General features: G+C 52.3%; 1 protein-coding gene across 4 annotated transcripts in view; it reads right to left on the minus strand.

Annotated features, from left to right (window-relative positions):
* Positions 1-250: 250 nt before the first annotated feature.
* The window catches only part of TMEM132D (transmembrane protein 132D), a 511,610-nt gene continuing 487,175 nt past the window's right edge, over positions 251-24,685 (minus strand). For 2 of the 4 annotated variants that reach the window (XM_073222680.1, XM_037014488.2), the window contains 4 exons: positions 12,590-12,795; positions 11,363-11,636; positions 9,164-9,355; positions 252-6,277 (listed from right to left, as the gene is read on the minus strand). In XM_073222680.1, coding sequence (XP_073078781.1) covers positions 5,096-6,277; positions 9,164-9,355; positions 11,363-11,636; positions 12,590-12,795 — 1,854 coding nt within the window. In that variant the 3' untranslated portion in view covers positions 252-5,095. Of the gene's footprint in view, positions 6,278-9,163; positions 9,356-11,362; positions 11,637-12,589; positions 12,796-24,685 lie in introns of all 4 variants that reach the window. The other 2 variants (XM_073222682.1, XM_073222681.1) reach the window with 2 other exon arrangements.

Genomic DNA, 24,685 nt, shown 5'->3' on the forward strand with positions numbered 1-24,685 from the left:
TGGATTGGACATGATTAAGCATCAGGGCAACAGCTGTGAGAAATGCGGCCTGGCCGTCCGAGAAAGAGGAATTGGCACTGTTATCTTGGCGGCCCCAAGGATTCGCGACCAGGCCTGAGAGAGGGGTTTCCACGGGTGGGCCATCCAGGTTGTGAAGGGGCTGGCTCTCCATCGTCAACCCGGCCCTCAATTTGGGGGGGGGGTCATGTGTATGTGGTTCCAGAGATTTCCTAAATGTCTAGAGAGCAAAGCTCGCGGGAGTGGAATTGATGGGAGGGTGCTGGAAAAGGCAACGAGAGGGTACAGGGGCTGTTGGCTTGCAGGACCAGCATTCATTTTTATGGCAAAAATCTCTTGATTTTTCCTTTTGGAAAACAGAGCCAGGAGTTGCAGCAGGGAGGAGACAGAAGCCACGGGCCCAGCCATTCTGGAGTTGGACGTGCCTCTGCTTCTTCAGTCCTAAGAGGTAGTGCAGTTGCCCCACCCCCACTTGCCTCTCTTCTTTCTTTTCTGGAGCCAGGCTAAAAAATTTTTTGAAAAATCATTTGCAATGAAAAGATTCTCTCTGAAGCAAACCTCAAGACAGCTTATCCTCTGCCAAGGGGACTACTTTCTCCCTGGTGCAGGTAGAACTATGTTCCCCCAGAAGGTATGTAGATGTCGCAACCCTCAGAACCTGTGAATGTGGTGTCATTGGGAAGGAGGGTCTGTGAGGTATAATCAAGTTAAGAGGAGATCTAACAGGGGTTGAGTGGCCCTGATTCAGGGACTGCTGTGCTTATCCGAGGAGGGAACATTTGGGCACACGTGTACAGGGAGAGGGCCGCGGGACAATAGAGGAGGGATTAGAGTGATGTGTCTGAGCCAGGGGAAACCAAGAATGGTGGCACCCCACAGAAGCTGGGAGACCTCTGGAACAGAGCCTGCACAGGGGGCCACTCTGCCAACACTTTGATTTTGGATGCCGGGTGAGAGAAGTTCCTCTGTTTTAGGTCCCCCAGTATGTGGTAAGTTGTGGCGGCCCCCAGGAAAATGAGTACACCTCCCAAACTACACGTGACCTGGGTACCTTTCATTCTGGTACTTTGGACCCACCGATCAGCATTGTTTCCCATCAGTCGGGGCCAGAGGCATGGCAGTGTAGAGAACTTGAGAGGAAAGCCATTTTGGCCACACAGGGGTTCCACACCTCCAAGCCAAGGATGCATCTGGGCCTCTCTGGCCACAGCACCCCCTTCCTTGTAGCCCACCCCCATCCCTACCTCCTGCCCTTCCATCACCCTGGGTGTTAATCCAGGTCATCGATGACCTCAGGCTGGGGGACACAGGCCATGCTGGGGAGCATCCCTGGCTCCCCCTTCCTGCAGGGGGTCCCCTGGTGAGGAGCTAATGATGGCACCTTGGGAAGTAATTAGTTAAGATGAGGTCACACTGGAATAGGGGGGCCCCAATCCAATGGGCCTCGTGTCCTTATAAAAGTGGAAAATCTGGGCACAGACACACACATACCTTGGAAAACACCAAAGGATCAGGAAGGCAGAGATGGGGTGAGGTGTTTACCAGCCAAGGAACCCACAGTTCACCAGAAATCCCCCAGGGAGCTGGAGAGAGACCTGGGCAGATCCTCTTTCATGGCCCCAGAAGGACCAGCCCTGCCCACACCCGGTCCCGCCTGGCAGCCTGCACACTGGGAGACCGTTCATTTATGTGGTTCAAGCTGCCCAGTTGTCGGGATTTGGGTAGGCAGCCCAGCACCCTGATGCAGCTGGTGGGGCTGCATTGGTAGCCCACTTCCCTCTGGAGCACCGCGAGAAGCCATGGCCTCCGCTGGCAGGGGTGGTGACCCTGGGCAGGCAGGGAGCTCCCTGCCCCAGGGTACTGCAGTCAGAAACCATGCTGCAGGCCGGGTGCAAGAGAAACCAAGCAACAGCACTTTATTCACATGAAAGAGACACCTGTTGAGATATCCGTTGGTTAATACTGGTCTCATTTCCTTCTCTGGGCACACAGGCACGTTACGGGTTGTATGACAGTGCCATACTAAGTGGTGTTCTTTAGGCGACATTCTTACCTTCCTAGCAGACACACAGGCATATTCTCGCTTCCATAGAGCAATGTACTTTGCTCCTAATTGTCTAGAGAGCACACAATTCCCTCAGCCTACATTTGTTTTCCACACTTTTGAATGTAGACGTTACTGGGGAGAAAAAGTTCCCTACTAAGAAAGGTGGTGAGACCAAGGGCAAATGAAATTTGCACTCGGGGTCGGGGAGGCCCTCTGGGTGTGCAGGGACCTCGAGTCAAGGCTGCAGGCAAGAGCAGCAAGTCCAGGGTGTCTGATTAGGGCCAAGCTGGGTGGCATAAGCCCCCTTTTGCCAGTGTCTGAATTTTCGAGAGAAGACAGAAATTCAGATTTTCAGATGATATGGCCAAAATGTTAAATGTTGACTCAATCTTTGTCCTGTCGCCTGTTGCAGCATCCTTTACACAAGTTATAACGATCTGGACATTATTTTGCTTGTTTTCATCTCCGCCACCCCCAGTAGAGGTAAGGTCCTTAGAGTAAGTAGGTCTGGGCCGGTCTTGTTTACTGCTGTATCTCCAGCACTTGCAGTAGCTCCTAGCACATAGTGGGTGCTCAATAAACACCAGCTGAATAAGGGAGTGATCCATCCCTTCATACTGTTTGCATGAATGCAAGGATTCCATGCACCTTCTTTTCCTGTGGCATCATCTTTGGGCTGCATTTGATTATTAGATGAATCTAAAGTTCAGTGGTGTTGAATGGGAGTCACCGCGGGCATGCCTTAGGAAGCTGACACCTGAATGCACATGTGAGATCCAAAGAGAGGACAGAGCAATTTTCCTGGCTCCCGTCCAACAGGAGGCTAGGAGATATGCTCGCCTGCCATGGTTCTCACTTAACCACCATCAGTCAGCAGGCTTTTAGCAGAGAATTGCACATGTGATTTATTTGCAAATCCTTTCTGGTCCTGAAGGAGAGATACTTAGTACACAATGCACTTTGTCATCATGTGTCAACATTGCCTCAATGGAGAGAGCAGCATTACACCATGTAAGAGTGTAATTGGATTGTGCTGGGATCTTTAAGCTGCATTTTCATTTACCAAAAGCCACAGTGCTTGGAGAGTCATTTGCAATTGACACCAACCCCCTGAAGGGGTCAATGTGTAGAGAGACAAAGGACAGCCATAAAGCCACTGAATGCAAACTTTATATTTACAGTAGGTAAGTTTATAAATATATATTACATTCTTACACTCGACAATCCATTCTGTACTAGGTGGATTTGAGAGTGGGCAGCGGCTGCCAGGTGAAATGGAACATCACGTGGTAAAAATGGCTAGAAAAATGAAGAGGCCACAGAGAGCAAAGGATTAGCATTGAAAAGGGGGTGATAGTTTAATCGCCAAGCAGACAAGGTAAGTAAACTTGGGGACAAGAGCAGGTGGCTTTTGGCTGCTGGAATCCCATCTTAGAGCAACGGATAGCCCCTCAGTAGAGGGCATGTGCTTGGTGGGCAGGGTCAGCCAGTGGAGTTTACACGCAGTGTAAGGAGGACTCAAATCTATGCAGAGAGAGAGACAGAGAGCGGGTGAGGGAGACAGGGGCAAAGAGAGGCAGAGGGAGCAGTGAAATGGGTTCAGAGAGACAAAGAACCTGGAGAAGAACCAAAGAGCAGGGAGAGGATGGGACACAGGGCCTCCGGGTGCTGCTTCTCCCTCCCTGTGGCCCCAGGGTGGCGCCACTCTGAGCCCCGGAGCAGAAGCGGGCTGGGATTGGAGCCCTCCCGGCCCCGCACCTCCATTCCAGTAAGCTTTGCATCTCTGGGATTTCAGAGACACTCAAAAGAGTCATTCTGGTATCAGGCAACGTGAAACTTTCTGGAACTGACTTGGGACCCAAACACTGGCACAGCCACCCTTTCTCTCTGCACCTCTCTGAAGGAGGGGCCTTCAGCTCTGCTGGCTTCCTACCTGGCATACCTCTGAGTACGCCCAGGGGCTGGCCCTCCTCACCCCACACCCTCCCCGCAGACACCCACATTAGTCTCCGCAGCCCTGGGCCAGAGCCCTGATGTGGCTGTCCACAGATGTCCCAAAACAGTCCTCTTGTCATCCCAGGATGTCACTGGTTGTTGGACTCATTGTGAGGCCTCCTGCCCTTCAAAGACCAGCCTGTCCAAAGGACATGCAGTGGGGCTTCTCTGCAGATGCCAGATCACGTGGAGAAGGAAAGACCCAGGAGTACTGGACCTGCCCCACAGCTCACGGGGGCCCAAGGCCCTTTAGAGGGCAGGGACATGGTAGAGGGGCACACATGACAACATAGTAAACTTGCCAAAATGAGCCAGTTCTTGAAACCTGACTGCATGCCATGCCCATACCCTGAGTTGGCAAATAACAGCGTGCTCTGCATGGCGCAGAGGCCTTTGTTCGTTTGTTCCTGGCGTCCAACTCCAAAGGTATCTGTGGCCTAGTGCCACTCCTCTTTCAGGCTGTAATGGCCCTGGGCTGTCCACACCTGGGCCTGCGGTGACCCCATCTTGGGCAGTAATAACACGCACAGGAGCCTCCTCAGGCTGGGGTAGCACCACCCTGCCGCCGTCACGCTCACAGCCAGGTGCTGCGCTTATTCCAGGACACACTTTCTCCCACCAATTCACGAATGCTTGGTCTGAGCCCCTCCCTTCTCTGCCCTCGTCTGCAGTATTGAATGTTGGGACCTTGTGGGCTTTATCCAAATCGCTTTGATTGAAGAGAGAGGTGGAGAGAGAGGACTGTCTTTTCCTTAAAATTCTCTGAGGCCAGGGATTCAGAACTCATTTTCTTCCAAGTTCTAGAACCTTGCCATGCATGATGGACCTCTTAACATGGACCAAGCCATTGTATGCCAGCACGGGGGCATCGATTCTGACGGGGCCTCCCTGGCCGGGCCAGGGTCATTTTTGGGGATTCTGTTGATAGCATCATCCTTATCTTGTCCTGTCATTCCTCCACCAGGGACACCATTGCCACATGTCCCCAAATTAAAGGCCGAAAGGTGAGTGAGAGCCAGTGTCTGGGTGTCTGGCTTACACATCTTCATGGAGCCTTTCCATGTAGCTGTGCAGCTCTTGGCATTCGCCATGGTCTGGGGCCTGGCATGCCCAGTGCATGGCACCCTCATGACTTGCTGCTGCTGAGTTCCCGGTGGGGAACCCCTCGTCCACAGAGATGGTGGTGAAGGTGGTAAATTTCACCCTTTTTCTCTTTGAGGTAGGGGATGTTGGGGGCTCACCTTTCTGATCTTTCCCATCAGCGACAGAGGGTCCTGAAGATTTGAACAGCTGCCCATTGATATCCTTTTGGGAGTCTGTGCTGAGGAGGTACTTACTCTCCTCTAAGTCCACATGCCTGTCGATGGCGGTGATCTGCTCTTCTTGGGAGGATGCAAAGTTAATGTGATTCTCCAGCAGCTCTGTCTGGTGGCTCAACCCAACCCAGTCGTGGGAGTGACTCATGCCTTCCTGTTCTTCGAAGGGAACCTGTTTGTGCCTGTACTTCAAGGCAAAGGTCACACAGTTTATCAGGAAGACCAAAATGGCCAGGCAGAAGACGCCCAATAGGGCGTACATCCCAATCTCCAAGTCACTCAGCCCTTTGGATGCCTGGGTGAGGTCATCCTCATCCGTTTCATCACTGCTTCTGGGCAGGTCCCCCTGGGCTGGGAAAGTAGAGAGGTCAAGGGGGATGGTCTGTGAGTGGCTGTGCTCATCTGAAAGGCTTTCTTGGCTGTTCTTCTGGAAGGTTGACCTCTCGGTCGTGAAGCCTCTTCCTTCCATGAAGCCCATGGAGGAGCTGCCATAGTACTGCCCCTCTTGAGTCCCCCATTCTGGCAAGGGTTTTTTGGGTCCTCTGTCACCGACATTATTTTCTAGGTGGACTCTGGCCCTGGCGTGCCTGCTGTCACTGGTGTTAGAGTTAGCATCGTTTTGGCCAAACTTAACTTTGATGTTAGCTGTCCCCATGGCTAGCACACTCTTCCGCTTAGATTTCTGGCAAGATTCACTGATAACCATTTCAACCTTCACCAGAGTGCCCTGCCCTTCAGTTTCAGCAGTGATTACAGGCCACTTGAATTTGGGGTCTTGGCGGATGGAGACCACCTTCTCGTCCAGGGATGTGGCCATCAGGGAGAAATCTTCCCCATCATAAACATCTAAGGGTGTGATGGAGCCGTCGCTGAACTGCACCCAGCAGCTGATGGCTGCTTCCTGGGGAATAAAATAAGTTAATCAGAATGGGCCCCAAAGCTCACTGAACACCAGGTCTGATTAAATAGACTCTGTGAGGCGAGAATAATACAAGAACAAAGGACAACCTTTTAAGCAGTGGAGCAATAGCAGATAGGAGATATCAAGGTATGAAAGAAAATTCATTGTTATGAAGATGTAATATCAACAAAGCAACACTGAAATGACAATGAGCAGGATGAGGAATAAACACTCCTTAGAAAGATTTCCCTCTTTTTCCTGAGGTGTTGAGAGATGGCTTCTTTAGGTGGTACAAGATCTACTTCTGCATAATAATAAATTGCACGTCAAAGGGTATTACTGGTTAGTGGGATCATTTACAAGTGATGCATTTAAGTGAAAAATATTTAAGCTGCTCAAAGACCAAGTCTCTATTCATTACTCACAACACAGATGAACGCCCCTAAGCTAGACAGAGATACCCTGGAGGCGTGGGTTGTCTTGGCCCCGCCTCCTCAGGGTCCTCAGGAATAGGTTTGTACCAGCGTGTGGACAGTCTTGGCTTGGAGACAAGGAGTTAAGCCAACCAGCGGTGGCTTTCCCAGCCCAGGGGGACCTGCCCAGAAGAGAGAGAGAGAGAGAGAGAGAGAGAGAGGCACTCTATATGGAGATGCTTTGCCCACACTTGACCGGTTAAGGGAAATTCAGGGACCACAGAGTGGCCAGGGCTAAGGTGTACACACATCTCCATCTCCTGCCTTTTTACTTCATCGCTTTAGATCAACTTTCCTTGGGACTAGTTTGACCAGGGAGATCTTAATAGAGGAGAAAACCTCCAGCTTAATGTGAGCCTCTCATTCCTGTGAAGATGCCACTGTGCTGTACAGAGAATGGCAGCCCTGTCGTTTCCTTCTTAATCCTGCCCCTTGGAGAAGCCCGCCCCGCCCCACGCCCAGAAAGATGGACAGCCTATGAGGCACACGGCCCTGCGCACCTGGCTACCACAGGTTGGAACAGGGGAGAGCTGTCAGAGCCATTAATCCAGCAGCTCTGAGCTCGTGGGTACCACGCTGGCAGTCAAGTCTGATATAAGATAGGACTGAAGCCCTTGGCTGTGGGGAGATGTTAGTGGTCACATAAAATTGGGGGATGAAGCCCACTTTGGAGCAACCACGATGGGTCAGGGGTCACCAAATGGGCACATATTTATCTACAGGAAGAGAAAAGTAAACTCGCCCAGCAGGAAGTCGCAGGGGAGGGAATATGGGCATGCGGGAGGCCATCGAGACTCCAGTGTCTCCGTGTTCCAAGAGCCGGCCTTGCTGGGGTCCTGGATCCTGGTAACAAGTCCGGTAATTTAAGCATGCTTGCGTGGATTTCTCTTTCTTGCGACCAAGGAGCCTCCGACCATGGCAGAATTTTATGCTGCTAGTGTTTAGCCATTGGAAGTAAGAAGGAAGTGTCCTCAGATGTGACTGGTGGCCTCTGCTGCTCCTTCAGCTCAGCCAGTAAATACCTGTGTTGTTGGACATTGGCTGGGACTAGCTGCTACGTGGGGAACATGCCTAGATTCAGGGCAAAAGCCCCAGGACGTGATGCTGATTTACCAGGTTATTCCGATCTGCCGTGATGTCAGAGTGGGAAACTCAAGTGCAAGCTGGATTTCTTGAAACTGGAATGTTGGAGCAAACTGCACGCAGGAGCCGAGGGCCATCCAGACCCAGCAGGTGGCAGAGCATGGGGCAGCACGTGAGCTCCGTGTGTCGGGAACAGGTCAGCTCCTTGGTCTTTTCTGTGGCCTCCTGGACCACTAACTGGTGGTCATGTGACTTTATCACCCCATGAAGACAGAAGGGAACCTCAGCTTATTTCTCGTCTGCTATCTGTAACTTGCATCCTGCCTGGCATCCTGCCCTGAGAAAAAGGAGGCTTGTCCTTGGCAAGAATCTTATCTGTCATTGAGATCACCCGCTTTCAAGGTTCTCTGATCCAAACCCCTGCACATGAAGACCACAGAGAAGGAGTGAGGTTCAGCCATTACCTGATGGGAGCACTGAGTGATGGGTGCTGCTGGGAGAGTGGGAGGCTGTGCATTTGCACCCCCCAACACATATACACACACACTACATGCATACATATACACACATGCAGGCATACGTACGCACATATGACACACACATGTATACACAGCATATACACACTACTAGCACATTCTGATCTCACATAAAGAGGAAGGAGGTGATGACTGCCATCACCCCAGGCTTTTTGTTTCTGCTCTGAATGCGACAATCCACAATGTGGAATCCTCTCCCATCTCCCTCCCACATCCCAGACCTGTCACCCGTTTTCATTGTAGGGACTTGGCCGCAGGCTATGGACACCCCCTTGGCTTCTGCCCTCACCCTCAACCCCACCCCACTGCCCGGCGAAGGGCAGCATGTCCAGGCCACGGCCGTGGGGCTTGGTGAAGTGTGTGAGAGCACAGGTGATTACCTGAGCACACCTGGCCTTGTGATCAAGGGGGTGGAGCCTCGCCCTCTGTCTCCTGGTGGCCTTGAATCTTTCACTGGCCTGTAATCCTGCTGGGCTCCCTCACCTGCTTCTCAAGCATTTTTCCAGACTGAGAAAACCTATGATGTGATCATGCTTCTCTGAGGGACTCCCCTCTCCCCATTCGCGACTCCTCTGGGACAGGTTACCGAATCTAACATGTGACCTTGCCTCACTGTGTGACCTTGCCTGGCATGTGACACTGCTGAGCAGAGCAGAACTGCACCCTCTGAGCGTCCTCACCTAGTCTGCGACTGGACCTCACTGAGTGACACACTCCGTGTGCAGCCCTACTCCACTGTGCGAGCCACCTGGTGCGCCACCCCGCCCTCCAGTGTCCCAAGCCATCCTGCATACCTGTTTGGGCCTTTGCAGAAGTTCTTGAGCTACCGCGGTGGCAAAGATGGCTCTGTTGCTTCCTGGACTGAGCTGCAAGGAGAGTGACAGCCCTGTCACCAGCTGGACCCCGAGGTCTGTGATCGTAACCTTCTCGTCCAGCACAGTGACGGTCTTTTCAGCCAAGATGGCATCTGACAGAGGTGACAGGACCTGAAAGGCAGAACCAACATGGCAAGGAAAAGCTGTGGTCCTAGAAACTCCTCAGTGGCATGAATGATGCTCCGTGCAGGGAGGGGGTGGAGATGCAAAGGGGCCTGTGGGGAGCGTAAGTGGGTCTCCCCTGCTGATGTCTTCTTCCAAAAGACATGTCTTGCTTGTGAAAATATAATGTATATGTTTTAGGTAACAGCAAGATGGTGTCAAGGAAGGATGGGCCCCCTCCTGCCACACAAACTCTACTGCCCACCAGGCACCACCCTCAGTCCTTGAGAGAGACATTATTGTTGCCACACCTGGAGTGCTAACTTTTCTTCTGCAGTATGAATTGTCTCTACTACTTGTTGTGTATTCTATTTAAAACTATTTGTTTTCCTTAAATAATTAAATTCCATAGCATCAAAGCAAAGCGGTCTTGATATGCTGTTATGTGTTTAGATATTTCTTTCTTGCACACATGGTAGCCCACATATGACAGGTCCATGTACCACCTCCAGCATCCTGCAGGTCACAGGAGCTCACATGCCATCCTCTGGGAAACACTGAGCAGTGATGCCTGGGACATTCTGGGATATCAGCCTGCATCCTCTGGCAGAGTGGTGAGTCTCTATTCCTGCTGCCAACTCCCCAATTCTCCTCTGGACACCTGTGAGACCTGGGAGAGGTAGTTTCTGTTCAATGTTGACCCCAAAAAGGAAGTCCTGCTTTTGAAGAATATTTGGGGGACTTCCTCTTTGCACTTAAATTACCATTCGGAGAGAGCAGTTAATACCCGTCTTGCTTCCAGTCTCCAGGCATCATCAGTCCAGTGTGTGGATTAATTGCAGGAATTTAATCTTTGAATTAAACCTTTCAACTGAAAGTCAATTGTGGAGGTTAAGTTCTTGTCTCTAGGGCAGATATGTTAATAATGTTTTAAAATGGAATTAATAGCCATCCTTATAAAAACAGAGGATTTCACTATAAAAAGACAGACTTGTAGCTTTTCTGGAAAAGTTGCAACATCTGGCCATACTGGATGTGGGTACTCTTGGGCATGAGTAGCAGTCTCCCCTTTGCCGTACCCCTCACCACTCTCTATCATCTCCCTGACACTTAGGGCCCAAGTCAATCAATGTCTTGCAGCTCACGGCCAGCCTGCTTTGCCCACTGAGGTTCCCTTCGCCGCTTTGAGAGGTCATCTGGGCATGTGACCCCTGGGTCATGGTTCAAACCCATTTATTCTCCCCCTTGAATAAAATGATTTCTTTTAAATATCAGCCCATTTTCTGGATGGACAACTTTTAATCTTCCCACAGCCCCATAAGAGCTCCACTGATAAGCCTTCCTCATGCACAGCTGTGTTAGAAGCCTGACCAACTGGTTCGTGGGGTGGCCACCTGTCCTATACATGGGGCAGCTACTGAGAGACAGTATTCGCCCCCAGACAGGAGGTGCACGGCCAGGCCCAAGGACCCAGTGTCCCACGGAAGTGTGTGAACACTGCGCTGCAGACTGCCCTCCTCCCGGCCTTTCCCCACAGGAGCGCCCACAAAACCAGTGAGTCCTCACAGCTTGGTTCCCTTCCTTGGGGCGCTTCTAAGAGGCACACGTTTTCATTGGGTCTGAGGCTAGGACTCGGTAGAGGCAGCACGTGATGGGTGGAAAACTTCATGTGGCAGTGGTGGGGGAGTAGCCTAGTGAGAGGCCATTTGCCACGCCCGTGATTCCACTGAGGTTAGCTCTCCCGACAGCTGTTTTCCCAAAATGGTACCAACCACTAGAGACAAATAGCACACTGGAGTTTCAAGCCTGACCCAACCAGACAGGCCAGTCCAGCATTTCTCAAATGCAAGTATGTAGGAGGAATTTCAAGGTTCTTGTCACATCATGACACCACTTACGTTATTCGGTCTACTTACTCTAGAACTAGGTATTGTCTTAAGCAATGACAAAGAGCTGGATTCTCCCCCAGGGCAGAGAGGAGGCGGGCCCAGCATCCTTGCCCAGGGGCTCTCTTACCTGAATGGTGGTCATGCCAAGCTCCTGGCCGCTCAGGACTTGCCCGCCTTGCAGCTTGGCGATCCGGGGCTCCTCCACCTGCATGAAGTCATTGACCAGCTCCGTGATGTCCACCTGCCAGTCTGAGCCCAGCAGGTGGGCCAAGTGCCCCCCAGGGTCAGCTGCCTCGGCCACAAACTGTGTCAGGACCCGCACCATGGCGTGCTGGTACTGCAGGGTGCAGCCTCTGCCCCGCCTGTCCTCCTCCTCCTCCTCCTCGCTGTCCCGGGCTGGCCTGTCAGAGGGTCAGTTCAGTTTAGCAGATACCGAGTTGTTGGGCCAATGGACAGGGGACTACAAAGGCAAGTGGGCCCCTAGCCCAGCCTGGTGTGGGCTCAGGCAGAGCTGGGGGGTAACTGGTGGGACATGCCAGCTGACGGGTCAGAAGGGATGGGTGTGGCAGGCACAGCTTGGCTGTGTGCCCTTGACCCCACCTCTTGGCATCCACTTGGTGGGTCATCCTCTCCCCTTGAGAGTGGGCTGGCTCTAGAAACTTTCTTCCAATGAAAGGTTGCCGCTACAGCAAAAGTTATGGGATGTCCCTGCCAAGAGTGGGTTTTAAAAGACTGTGGGTTATCTTGCTTGCTGTGCATGGTGGAGACTTATCACTCTATCAGACGCCGACAGAGTAATGCACAAGAGACGCTTCAGACTTCATCCCCCCAGAGCACCACAGTCCCAGAGCTTCTGCATGGGGATATGGAGATGCTGTCCAGGTCAGGCGGCATCTGCTTAGATGTCTCCCTAGGGGCCCTCGATGGCTTGTGCCTCCCCAGAATCAATTCCCCCTTCCTGTGATATTGATCCATTGGTCCAGGCAGACTGACCTCTGCCAGGGAACTGTAGCTGAAGCCCAGCCTGCTGGTCAGTGAGTCTGTCTCCTTGGCTACAGGGATTTGATCAGGTATGGGCACATGACCCAAGTGAGGATAAGGCCTCACTCCAGGATTTTGTATTATTGGAGCAGAGAGGGTATATTTTCTGCAGAGTTGCAGAGAGAGAGTGGAGGAAACACTGACAGAAGCCAACGCCAGCACAAAGCTAATGGGAGCCGAAAGGTGGAGAGACTCAGCCCGTAGGCAGCCATGGGCATCCTTGGGTCCAGCCCAGCTTGGAACAGGCCTCTCCGTGGATGCCCTGTGAGCCCAAGCACACCGGACTGGTGGGTGAGGTCGGACTGACACCCACCTCTTGTTGGAGACGATGGGCACTCTCCAGCCCTTGACCTGGTTGAGCTCAGTGTCTGAGACCTCGATCTGCAGTGGCAGCCGGGGCACCCATACCGTCATCTCTAGAGCTCGGCTCAGGTGCTGGTAGGTGAAGTTCACCGCCACATTCACCCTGCCCTTCATCTCCTTCCCATTGACAAACACGTAGTCGCACCTGTCAGACACCTGGGAAGAGGGGAGAGGGTGGGGGTGCCTGAGTTTTATCATATCCCAGGGCCAAGGACAGCAGAGGAAGCCGGGGAGGCAAGGGGGTGCCTCCCGGGTCGCCCTGTCGGGAGCAGGCCCTGGCTGGACATGGGATTCTGCTTCCCAATATAGCACACGCCATAACAGCAGGTGCTGTGGGCACCCATCCCTCCCGGGGTCTTCACTTGTTTGGGGCACTCACCCCCTGGTGTGGCAGGTGCCGACACACTACACCTTTGCCAGGAGGCTGCCCATAGGTGGCTGGGATGGCGCCAAGTTACCTGGGCGCTCCCTACCACCCTCCCCACCTCTTCACCCGACGACTCCCTTGTCTGCTTCCACTAGGGACAACCCGTGGGCTCAGCTCACTACCAGAGCTCCTCTTGGGCCAGGCTGGGGCCAGATGGGAAACTGTTCTTGCTCAGCTTGTCCTTTCTGCATCCTTCCTGCTGTGCGCATTTCTCCGAGAACGTCCTCGGTAAACCACATGCACACGGCCCCATGTCCATGGTGGGGCGGTTATAAGACACCTTCTTCATGGTCCTCTGGAGAATCTCAGTGGCATTTCTTCCCACCTGCCCACCAGTAACTGCCAGTACTCCATCTCCTATTGGTTTATCTCCGCCTACATGTCCTACGCTGTTCCACCCCCTCACTCTGCTTCCTGGAATCTCCCAGATACTCCACCTGACCTCAAGTCCAATTCGGGTTCTGCTTCCCAGAGACTCCAAACATGCTAATCCAGGCCCGTGTTGGCTCATGTCATCCCCAGGACAACCCCAAGACCCGGGAAGCCCATCAGTCCAGGTTCTAGATGAGGAAACCTGAGTCACATAGCTTGCCTGTGCTCATTCCTGAAGAAGGAGCAGAACCATGATTCACCCGGGAGTCTGGCCCGGAGTCCATGCCTTCCACCACCGCTCCTCTCTGCCGGGCTTGAGGAAACCCGGAGCAATGAAAGGATCCGGTCCCCTTACCTCTGTCCCCCAGCTCTCTGGGGAGCTAAGTCTCACCCTAAACAAGGGTTCGGTAGGTCTGGGGTAGTGTGGTCAGCTGAGTGATGGTCTCCCAAAGATATCAAGCCCCAATCCCTAGAACCTGTGCATGTTACGTTATTTGGTAAAAGGACTTTGCAGATGTGACTAACTGAAGGATTTGAGGGGGGACAATTACCCTAGATTATCCAGGAGGGCCCATATGTAACGCCCATATGTCCTTTGAAGAGAGGAGCAGAGAGATTTGACAACCGCAGAGGGAGGCTGTGTACCTCTGACGCAGGATTCCCTGCTACTGGCTTTGACGGTGGAGGAAAGGGCCAAGGAAGGCCAGGGATGCACCTGGAGAGGCTGCGGGAGGCAGGGAAATGAGTTCCCCCAACAGCCGTGGAGTGTGCCCTGCCCACACCTGGAGTCAGCCTAGGGAAACCGGTTTCGGACCTCTGGCCTCCAGAGCTGTGAGACTAGAGGTTTGTGTTTTAGCCACCAGCTGTGTGGTCATCTGTTTCAGCAGCCCAGGGAGACAGCCAGACAGGGGAGGGGACCAGAGCAGAGGCCTCCTCACTCCAGGGCTCATGGTTCAGCTTGGGGGAAACAAGAAGGGGCATCTCCAATTACTGAGCACTTTCTGCAGGTGGGGCCAGCAGCCCATGTCACCTGCAGGGTCTCAGTCACTACACACAACAACTCAGGAGGCAGGGGCTGTCACTGTCCTATTTCATAGATAGTCCACTGGGGGCTGTGACAGTACATGTCTTACAGTTGTAAATCAGGTGGAGAGAGAGAGAGATGGAGGGAGAGACAGAGACAGAGAGGGAGACAAGAGAGGGAGACAGGGAGGGAGGCAGGGAAAGGAAGGATCAGGCTGTCTGGTTGTCTCACTGTCCACCCCCTTGCCCAACGAGGCCTTCTAAGGGGAGGAGATGGGTCCACCATGGCCAGCGTGACCCCTGCAGGTGAGAGGTGGCTGTCTGGGTGTCTAGGTGCAGCTGGGGATGCAAAGCTAAGTATGTGGACTTTGTTTTGTGTTTTAAAAGCTCAGAGTTTATTTCTTGAGGTGACAGGATAGGACAAGTGGGAGCTGGGCCCTGGTCAGAGGATGTGGGGTCCATCCAAGGGACAGCAGGATGAGCACCTGCACAGGTAAGGGCCGGTGGCCTCTGCCCAGGACTTGGGCCACGACTCTGGGCCCCCAGGCCGGAGTGGAGTTAGAGGGGTATGTGCGTGTACAGGCACATGTGAGAAATGCTTATGCAAGCGACAGAAACAAAAAATACGCTTGACTGGAGGGTGTGTAAGTGTTTACTCCCTTAATTCTCTGGTTTTCAGTGCATGGTCATCTCATGTAAATGCATGGACAGAGTCCGTAGAGCTGTTCACCCACAATGTCTGGGACTTTGGGCCCATGGGAGGACTGTCCTCTGGCTACTCAATGGGCAGGGATGTGTGTGAGCAGGAGTGACAGGTGTCGCCTCTTTGCAGGAACACTCAGTTCCAATAAGGGACCTTCCAGAGATCCCCGTGCTTCTGCCCAGTACCCCGTGGTGTTGGACATGGCGGCTGCCCCATCAGCCTGGGCTCCTGAGTGTGTGTGACAAGGAGAGCTCCCTTCAAAGCTGCAAGGGGCAGGTGGCATGGGGGCTGAGAACATCTTTCTTGGTTTAAGTCACTGGTATTTCAGATTATTTGTTACTCATTTTATCTGAGCCCATTCTCACTGCTGCAAAGTGCAGGGATGTGTCCTGATTACTGTGTTAATGAAGACAGAATGCACCAAACCCACAGATTCAGTAGGGAGGGGCTGGGTGAATAAAATATGTGAAGGCAAAAAAGGTCATGAGGAGGTGGCTAGGAAGATCCCAGTTCTTATCAACCCAAAATGAGGCAAGAATGTAATGGGGGTCTGCACTGCGGTCTCTGTCATAGACAGGCCACTCACCTTCCTGATGCCCAACCTCTGGGGCCCCACCTCCTAATGTGAATGACTTTCTAATGACTGAGACAGTATGCAAACGAAGTAAATAAAAATCGGGGAGGGGTGACCCGTAGCCTTGCAGGCTTCACCTGGGAGGAGGGTGTAGGGGAAGCTGGAGCCGAACTTCAGTAGAATATAAAGCTTGACGTCTCACGGGGAGATGATGGTGGTGAATAAAGGGGTCTTACTGAGCCTGTGTGCTTGGGGCTTTGGGACATGACAGTTGCCTGGGGACTGATGCTTGGGTCACACGGCTCTGTGGTACCAAAGGGGCCCTGCCCCTGGCCTGGGCAGGGTCAGAGATCTCTCTTTTGGGGTAGGGCTTATGGCTCAACCTGGGAACTTCTGGATGTGTGCTGTTGCCCAGCTAGCAATCCCATCCCTTGTTACTTCCAAATACAAGGTCAAGCCTGTTGAGGAAGCAGAATGGGGTGGGGAAAGGTGGGGTTCCCTGGTAGAGGAATTAAGTTGAGGATGTTGGATCGCTGGGAAGACCACATATGCAGTGTCCCTATGAGAGGAGGCAGGGGGAGGCCTGACATGGGCAGAGGAGGGGCGGGCCTGGATGATAGGAAGGCACGGGGAACCAGGCCCCTGTGAGCCCAGGAAGTGCAAGGCACAGGTCCTGCCCTGGCACCACACAGGGACAGAGCGAAAGCATCTGTGGTTTGAGACCCTGGGGCCTGTCGCCTCCCGCTCCCCTGGTCTGGCTCTGTCCCTCCCCTCCAGACCACTGATCCCTGGGGTCCCTCACTAAGCCTTGTGCCTGTGATGCCCATTCAGGCTCCGCCCCAGGAAGGTGGACCCAGGACTGGGTCCACCTTCAGCTAGGGAGATGCCAGTTTTTCCCTGGAGCAGACACAGCTGGACAGACCAGCTGGCAAGAGCCAGATGGGGTGGTACTTGCCCGGCTGGTCCTCTACCACCTGTGGTCCCTGGCACCACATTCAGGTGATGGCCACCTCCACCCACCCGGCAGATGAAGAAGGGACAGGTGGTGGTCTAGGTGAGCTGATGACCCACTCAGCCTTCCTACCACCCCTCCCAGAGAAACCCCTGACCCGCTTTCAGATCCGTTTCCAGCCAGCACACAGTCCAGGAGGGCCCAGCTGATACTTTGGTGCACACAATCACGCACTTCTGTTAATTTAATTTCCCTCTCTTATGTTTCAATGCTTAAATCTTATTTAAATATCACAAACGTTCGTGGTAAAATTGAAGTTCTTCTATTTTTCTCTTTCCAGTTTTTTTCAAAATTTAGAGCTAAGAACATTGAAATTCTGTCCCTGCCCCCCTGCACCTTAATTTGGCACAAATAGACAGCCTACAGGAACAGTCACATCCAATTCTGAAGCTAGGCATTACCTTTTCGAGATTAGTCCATCCTGGGCAAAAATGATGCCATGAACAGTGGTAACAAGAGAAGCAGTGGCTGATATTTATCGAGTGTCTGCTATACGCAGGACATGGTGCTGACACCTAATACCTTCTTCCACTTAATTCTCAGAATAAGTCTCTTAGGTAGGTACTGTTACCCCATATTCCAGATGAGAAACTGAGGCAGTGTCCTGCAGCCATGAGGGATGTGTCTCACTGGGCAAATTAATTGGGAGAGAACTTTACCTGGTTCATCACACCAGGCTTAGTTACTGGAAGACAACAATACTTACAACAGCCTGTTGAAGCAAAATAAACACTTTTCTGCCAGGAGACAAGCAAGTTTCAATAACCACACTGGAGGAGGAAGGGCCCAGGGGGAAGGGAGCCGGGAAGCGCCACCGCACCTGAGGCTGGTGTGCAGGCCCACACGCACAGGGAGCAGGCCCTGTCACGGGCTGGACGGCACGGCCCCGGCTCCCTACGTTGAGGCGCTGTCCCCAGTATGTGGGAGACTCTGGGGTGCTCATGCATAGAAAGGCTATGTGACCATGCAGCGTCTGCCTGCCGAGGACAGTGCCTCAGGAGAATAGGCCCTGCTGGCCCCTGGACCTTGGATGCCAACCTCCAGAACTGTCACAGAATAAACGTCTGCTGCTTAAGCCACCCAATCTTTGGCATCTTGTTGCAAACAGCCCTTGATCCAATCTCTGGAGATGGTTTTCCTATGTCAGGAAGAAATGGCTAGTGGAGGGAGACAGGGAGCTCGGGGGAGCAGCCCGAGGCGGATTCCTGAGCCAGATGGAAGCTAGTATTCGGAACTCCTGTTACCTGGTGCCTTCCCAAGGTTACACGCAGAGACTTGCTCCATCCTGACGGCAAGCCAGCAAGGTAAGAACTGTCATGATACCATCGTACAGGCGAGAACACTGAGGCACAGCTTGATTAGGCGGCTCATTCAAGTTGGCTCGGCCAGAAAGAGCTGGACCTGGGATTCGAATCCAACCCATTTGGCTCCACAGAACATTCCCCTCTTATTCCTCACAGACACTGAGACCAAAGGTTTACTGGGCAGTAATATCTGGGAGGAAAAGGGACACAGGGCGGGTGCGGGGAGCTGATGCATCCGCCGCAGACCTGACGCCATTTCTTCTGGCTCATCCAACTGGCTCTGGAGCCGAGACTGGGTGCCCCGGAAAGGAGCCCTGCTTTGGAGAAAATGGCCAGACCCTGTGCCAGTCTTAGCCATCCGCTGGGGCTGCCCCATGCAGAGCAGGACCCAGCTCGCAACTGAGGGGCCCCGAGGAGCTCACAGCTGGAGGAGCAGATGGCCCTTCTGGAAGGGCCACCCTCATGTGCCTTCCACGTCAGCACAGTGGGGCTCTTATTTATGACCCTGAGTGGGGACATTCTGCTGTCTTTGGAATCATCTATATCAGATTGCTTATTTTGCCCTCTAAACCCTAAATTTAAGCTCCCAGGAAACTGTCATTTTAAAATCAAAGCACAACAGTTGCACAGCCCTGCATTCCCCACATGCGGTCTTTCCCTGGGTCAGAAAGATCTCTTTTCTTTGTTCTCAGAATGATGATTGTGTCATCTGTGTGCTGTGAGATCATGGTTATCCCCTGACTGTCCACATCCACGGTGACTTGACAAGAGTCATGCCTGTGGAGAGACTCACGCGTCTCTTTCTGGGGCAGATGGAGGAACACCTTTACAATTAATCACACTCATATGTGTGCACATACACGCACACACAGACACACAAAAATATAAAAAGGGAAGATCAGAAACCTCAAAAAAAAAACTCTTTATGCACCATCTTCTGCCAGCTGTTGAATTCTGTCCACCTTCTCACTAAGCCTTCCCTTAACAAACTTTCCAGCCCTTGGAAATGAAAATCACGGCCCACTTCAGGAAAATACTGTGTGGCTCTCTCTTTTCTTCTGGATCACAATCCATGCTTGACAGTGACGTGCAGGTGAAGTTGATGCATGCTTCCTTTTTGGCCCAAATATCCATTTTCTATTTCTGGTCCTTGGATGTCATGCCCTGCAGAACTGAGGCATGGTCCTGGAAAGACAGAGCCTGCGTCCCCCAGCTTTGAGTCATCACAGAAGAAAGAGTGAGGTGGCCAGGAGGCCATGGCCACTGGGTCCTGTTCTGAGAAGTGGGATGCAGGATAGGTGCCTATCAGCACATATGGGAAATAAATGCATGGCAGTCATTAGCGTCCCCTGAGTGCAAATGACATGAGCTTTCTGTTCTGCGACCCTACAGGGCACATGTCAGACTTGCCAGCTGTGCCCTTTTAGGCTCCACTAAGGGAGAACAGGAAGGTGACTACCAGGCTGGTGGAGGATGGGCTGGCTCCTTCCATTTTCTTCCCAGGACCTTGTCTCCTGCTCTCCCTGGGCAGAGCATTGCTTGAGCATCACCACGGCTCCTGCTTGGAGCAGAGCTTATCCAGGCCACAGTCCCCAGCACTGGCAGAACCTCCTCAAAACAAGAGCTTGCCGGCGCTGCCCTCTCCTCAGCATTCCGGGTCTGCTACCCAAGGGTCCTCCTTTCAGGGTCAGAGGGACCAGGGCCAGCTGAGCAGCAACCTGCCTCTGGGGTCTCCCAGCCCCAATGGCATCTTCTCTGTCTTAATCGTTCCAATCTCATCCTTGTTTCTTCCACTTTGGGTGGTGGCTGCTTTGGGAACAGTGCCCCATGGCCCCACCCAGGTCCCCTTTCCCCTTCTGGTGAGCTAGTTAAAGCTTTCTGTCCACTTGACAATTCTTTATAGTAAATCCTCTTGGTTCAAATGACAGAGGCAATTCTGTCCCTTGACTGTACCCTCAGTAGTGCAGAAGTTGGGGGCACTGCCTTGCCAGTGCGTGGGATGCCCAGGCCCTACCTGAGCATCTTCCAGGCTGGAGGTTAGTGTTGAGCCTCACCAGCACAGACCCCATTTCCATTTCTCACTACCGTTCCCATTCCTGACCCTGCCCACCTTGGAGGTGGTGTGGCTTGCAACTTGCTTCGGCCCCAGCCATGGGAGAAGTGACAGGTGTCACTTCTGGTCAGAAGCACTGGAGAGCCAGTCTGCTTTCTTCATGACCTTTTCTCCTGCCTCGAGCTCCAAGGTGCAGGTGCCCCCAGATGCCACGCCATTGCTCCCTGGTGATGCCTGCCCTGAGAGTGCCCTGCTGCTGGCATTCTGGGCTGTTTGTTACCCGGGCATCACCAGCCTGCCCTGACTGATGGTGCAGAGGCAGGAACTTACCCACCACAGCCCCAGGGCCTAGACCAGTGCCTGGAGGATAGTAGGTGCATGATCAACACCAGCTGATGGAATGGATCCAAGCAACAATCGCTTTGCAAAAGGTCCCAACGGCAACCATGGGATGACACCTGATCTCCTCCATCTGGGATTCTCAACCTTATTGGACAAAACACCCCCACAGTTCAACAGAAATTTTATGACTCCCTGTAAAGTCCCAACATGGAGTTCACAGATAATATAACCTACCCATAAGATAACTTTACTAAGATTTTCCTGGGTGGGGGATAACCTTCCATAAAGTTACAGACAAATAAACACAACGTAATGTACTCCTTTGATTTATCCTGAGTTTACATGCCTGAGAGCTTCAATATCCTCTGTGTTAAGCTACAGGGCAGGTAATGGCAGCTTTCTCCCTGGTTTGGCGAGACATTTTCTGTAGTGTGGGACTGGTCTGGACATTGCGGATGTGTAGTGCCTCTGACTGCTGCCCACTCAGCCCCGCACTCCTGAATCCTGTACAACAAAAATGATGCCCCCAGATTGGCTAACACCCCAAGAGCAGTTAGGCCCCTATTGTGATCCTTGGCTCCGGTCTGGGTATTTTATCCTGCGACCACACCCAGACACCACGCCCTGCTGGGTACATGGGGGAGCCTTAGCAACCGTGGTGTGCCCACGTCTATCACTCTGGCCCCAGTGCCCACAGGGAGGGGTTGGCAGACACAAGTGGAGGAGAACCGTCTGCTCTTGGACTGTGGGCAGCTGAGTGAACATTCACCAGGTCCTGGGAGTGTGCTGGCTGAGCACCCCATGTGCTTTGTTTGGGTGGCCAGAAAAGAAAGAAGAAACTTCTGGGAGCTGCAGGGATCAGACACATCTCTTCCACATGGGCAAGAATGAGCCTTTCTGGGAATGGGCTCCTCTCTCAGTCTGTCTCTGTGGATGTCATCAGCAAACAGCAGCAGAAAGTGTCCCATCTACATTCAATATGCTCCTCTGCTCTGTTCCACCCGAGCATCACCCTCAGTCACAGGGAGTGGCCTCGTCAGCTCCTGAGCCAGTGGATACTGTTGGTAGAGGATGCCTGAGACTTGATCCAGGTCACCACTCCAAGTTCTTCTTCAGAAAGGCATAGGCATTCTCTCTCCAGGCTGAGGCATCATGTGAATGGCTCCCTTACCCCAGAGTCCTGCAGTGCACAACCTGCTCAACTATACATGGTGATCCTGGAAGAGAGTTCTTTATAACATTGGAAAACAGCACTAAGTCAACACATCACTGGCCCTTCTGCCAAATGCAGTAGGGCCCCTTCTTGCTCAATGTCTTTCTTGCAATAAGCCCCCATGCCAAATGTGCTGTGTAGGATGTGCCCCCTTAGCAATCATTGTGGCTGCAAAGCATAGGGTATTCTGGGGCATCCAAGACCTTTCCTGGTAGATATTCACTGGCACAAGGACCTGCCTGCCCTTACCCTTGAGACTACCTGCAGATCTGCCCAGTTTACCTCCTACAAGGAATCCTCTGCGCAGCAAGGGATGGGAAGGCTTCTTAGTTTTCCAGATGCTGCAGCAGTTTCAGACTTCCAGGGGAAGAACTCCCACCAACATCCCAAAGAGGTCACACTGCAGAGGGATTCAGAGCAAGGGCTCAGACCCAACTCCTCAGTCTGGGAATGGGAATAGCCAGGACTCACCTCACAGAGGTGTAGAATTAAATGACGTGCAGGCACTTACAGCAGGGCCCTGGACATCATAAACAGAATACATTTTGTTAAAATTATGAAAACTCTTACTAATACAAAGTCCTCAAGCATTCTGGCAGCTTTTCTGTGTTCACCCATAAGGGAGGCAGTGACTTCTTAAGTCTGAATTCTGGCCTAAACCTGTGCTGTTGCTGCAGGGATGCATGTCCTCGTGCTGGGACCTTGTGTACTCTTTCTCTTAAGCAAGAACCCACGCCCCCCGAGGGACACTCCTGCTCCCCTACCTGCTCTGTGGGCCAAACCCGTGCCTGTGAGCCGGGCTCCTCCCCTCGCACGTCACACACCGAGGACATGGTCCTGACGAGTGAGTCCCCACTAACCACATACTGTGCAAGAACAGCCTGCCTGGCACTTCTATTTTAAATCATGTGGATGTAGTGCCAGATAAGAATGTGATATAAACAACACAGGTGACTGGGGTCCTCTGCAGACTTAATCTAGTGGGCTGGACAGTGTCCCCAAATTCCTATCTAGCTGAGTAGCTTAGCATGTGACCTCATTTGGAAGTTAGAGTCTTTGCTGATTTGATCGGTTGGATGAGGTGGAGCTGGATCCGGGCAGACCCCGAATCCAAAGACAGTGTCTTTATAGGAGACGAGACCCGGGGAGAGGCCGTGTGCTGAGAGAGACAGCGACTGGGGGTGTGGGCCCCAGCTAGAGCTGGAGGAGGCAGGAAGGACCTTCCCCTGGAGCCACTGTAGGGAGTGTAGCCCTGCCCACCCCTGATTTGGGGCTTCAGGCCTCCAGGATTGAAGGAATTGAATGTTGGCTACGGAAGGTGATCTGCTTTGTGGTGATGTTACAGCAGCCCCAGAAATGAGCGCACACACAGGGAGACCCTTCAATGGGGCCTGAGAATCTGCACCTGACCAGCCTCCTGCACACCGACAGAGCCCCTGAGGAGAGGCGGTCCAGCCTTGGGCCGTTCATTGCCCCTCACCTCCCTTACCTCGGAGGGACAGACCTACATGAGCAACTCCCCACAAAGGGAAGATGGCCCATCACATCTGAAAGGCTCCAATTACAGTTTGTCTTCTAAGGTGGGTGAGAACTGGTTATGGGAGCCACCCTCCCTCTCGGTCCTGCAACCGAAGTTAGCTTTCCTGGGGCTTTGAGCTAAGGATTCTCTGCTAACATCCCCCAGTGCGGGGCAGTGATCCTGTCTGACGCTAACCCTAACCCTATCAGCCCTAGGATATGTGTGAGGAGGCAGCATCTTCCCCTCCCTGTGCTGTTGACACCAGACTGGTGGGTGTTACCAGTGGGGAGGGGTCCTGAGCGTCCAGAGATGCCCTCTGGCACCTCTGCTTGGTGGTGGCAGCGGGTCGAATGGCAGCATCACGGCCAGGAATGTTGCCTGCTTCTCTGACCCTCCCTCCCTTCTTTTCTCCTCCTTTTACTGTTTTTTTTTTAATTTTTAAAAATTTTGGTATCATTAATATACAATCACATGGGCAACATTGTGGTTACTAGATTCACCTGATTATCAAGTTCCCACCACATACCCCATTACAGTCACTGTCCATCAGTGTAGTGAGATGCTATAGAGTCACACATTATGTGTGGTAATAGTAATGCCTTCTATTCCCCTTCTCCCTCCCTTCCCACCCAACCCCCTTGGTCCTTTTCCCTTTGGTAACTGTTAGTCCATTCTTGGGTTCTGTGTGTCTGCTGCTGTTTTGTTCCTTCAGTTTTTTCTTTGTTCTTATACTTCACAGATGGGTGAAATCATTTAATACTTGTCTTTCTCTGCCTGGCTTATTTCACTGGCTTATTATACCCTCTAGCTCCATCCATGTTGTTGCAAATGGTAAGATTTGTTTTCTTCTTATGGCTGAATAATATCCCATTGTGTATATGTACCACATCTTCTTTATCCCTTCATCTACTGATGGACACTTAGGTTGCTTCCATTTCTTGGCTATTGTAAATAGTGCTGCAATAAACATAGGGGTGCATATGCTGCATTCTTAGGGTAAATTCCTAGGAGTGGGATTCCTGGGTCAAATGGTATTTCTCTTTTTAGTTTTTTGAGGAACCTCCATACTGCTTTCCACAGTGGTTGAACTAGTTCTCCTCCCTGTACTATTTTAAAAATCTTTTCGTGAACTTATTTTCTGTTTAACTCATTTAAGTGGACATATGATCAGTGTCCAGCTCAGGGACATTTCAAAAAGTGAAATGGGATATTCTTTGGGGCCTAAAAGAAATGAGCTGTCCAGCCATGAAAAGATGGAGGAAACTTAAGTGCACATCTCTGAGTGAAAGAAGCCACGTGAAGAGGTGACGTCGGTATGAGACCAACTCGATGACCTCCTGGCAAAGGCAAAACTATGGAGACAGCAGAGAGAGCAGAAAAAAGATCAGGGGTTAGAAGGGAGTGGGGGAGGGATGAGGAGGCAGAGCACAGATATTTTTAGGGCCATGGAACTACTGTGTGACACCACATGGATGCATCATTACACATTGGTGAAAATCCATGG

The sequence above is a fragment of the Manis javanica genome, chromosome 15 (genome assembly GCF_040802235.1).
Source record: "Manis javanica isolate MJ-LG chromosome 15, MJ_LKY, whole genome shotgun sequence".
Classification (NCBI taxonomy): Eukaryota; Metazoa; Chordata; class Mammalia; order Pholidota; family Manidae; genus Manis; species Manis javanica.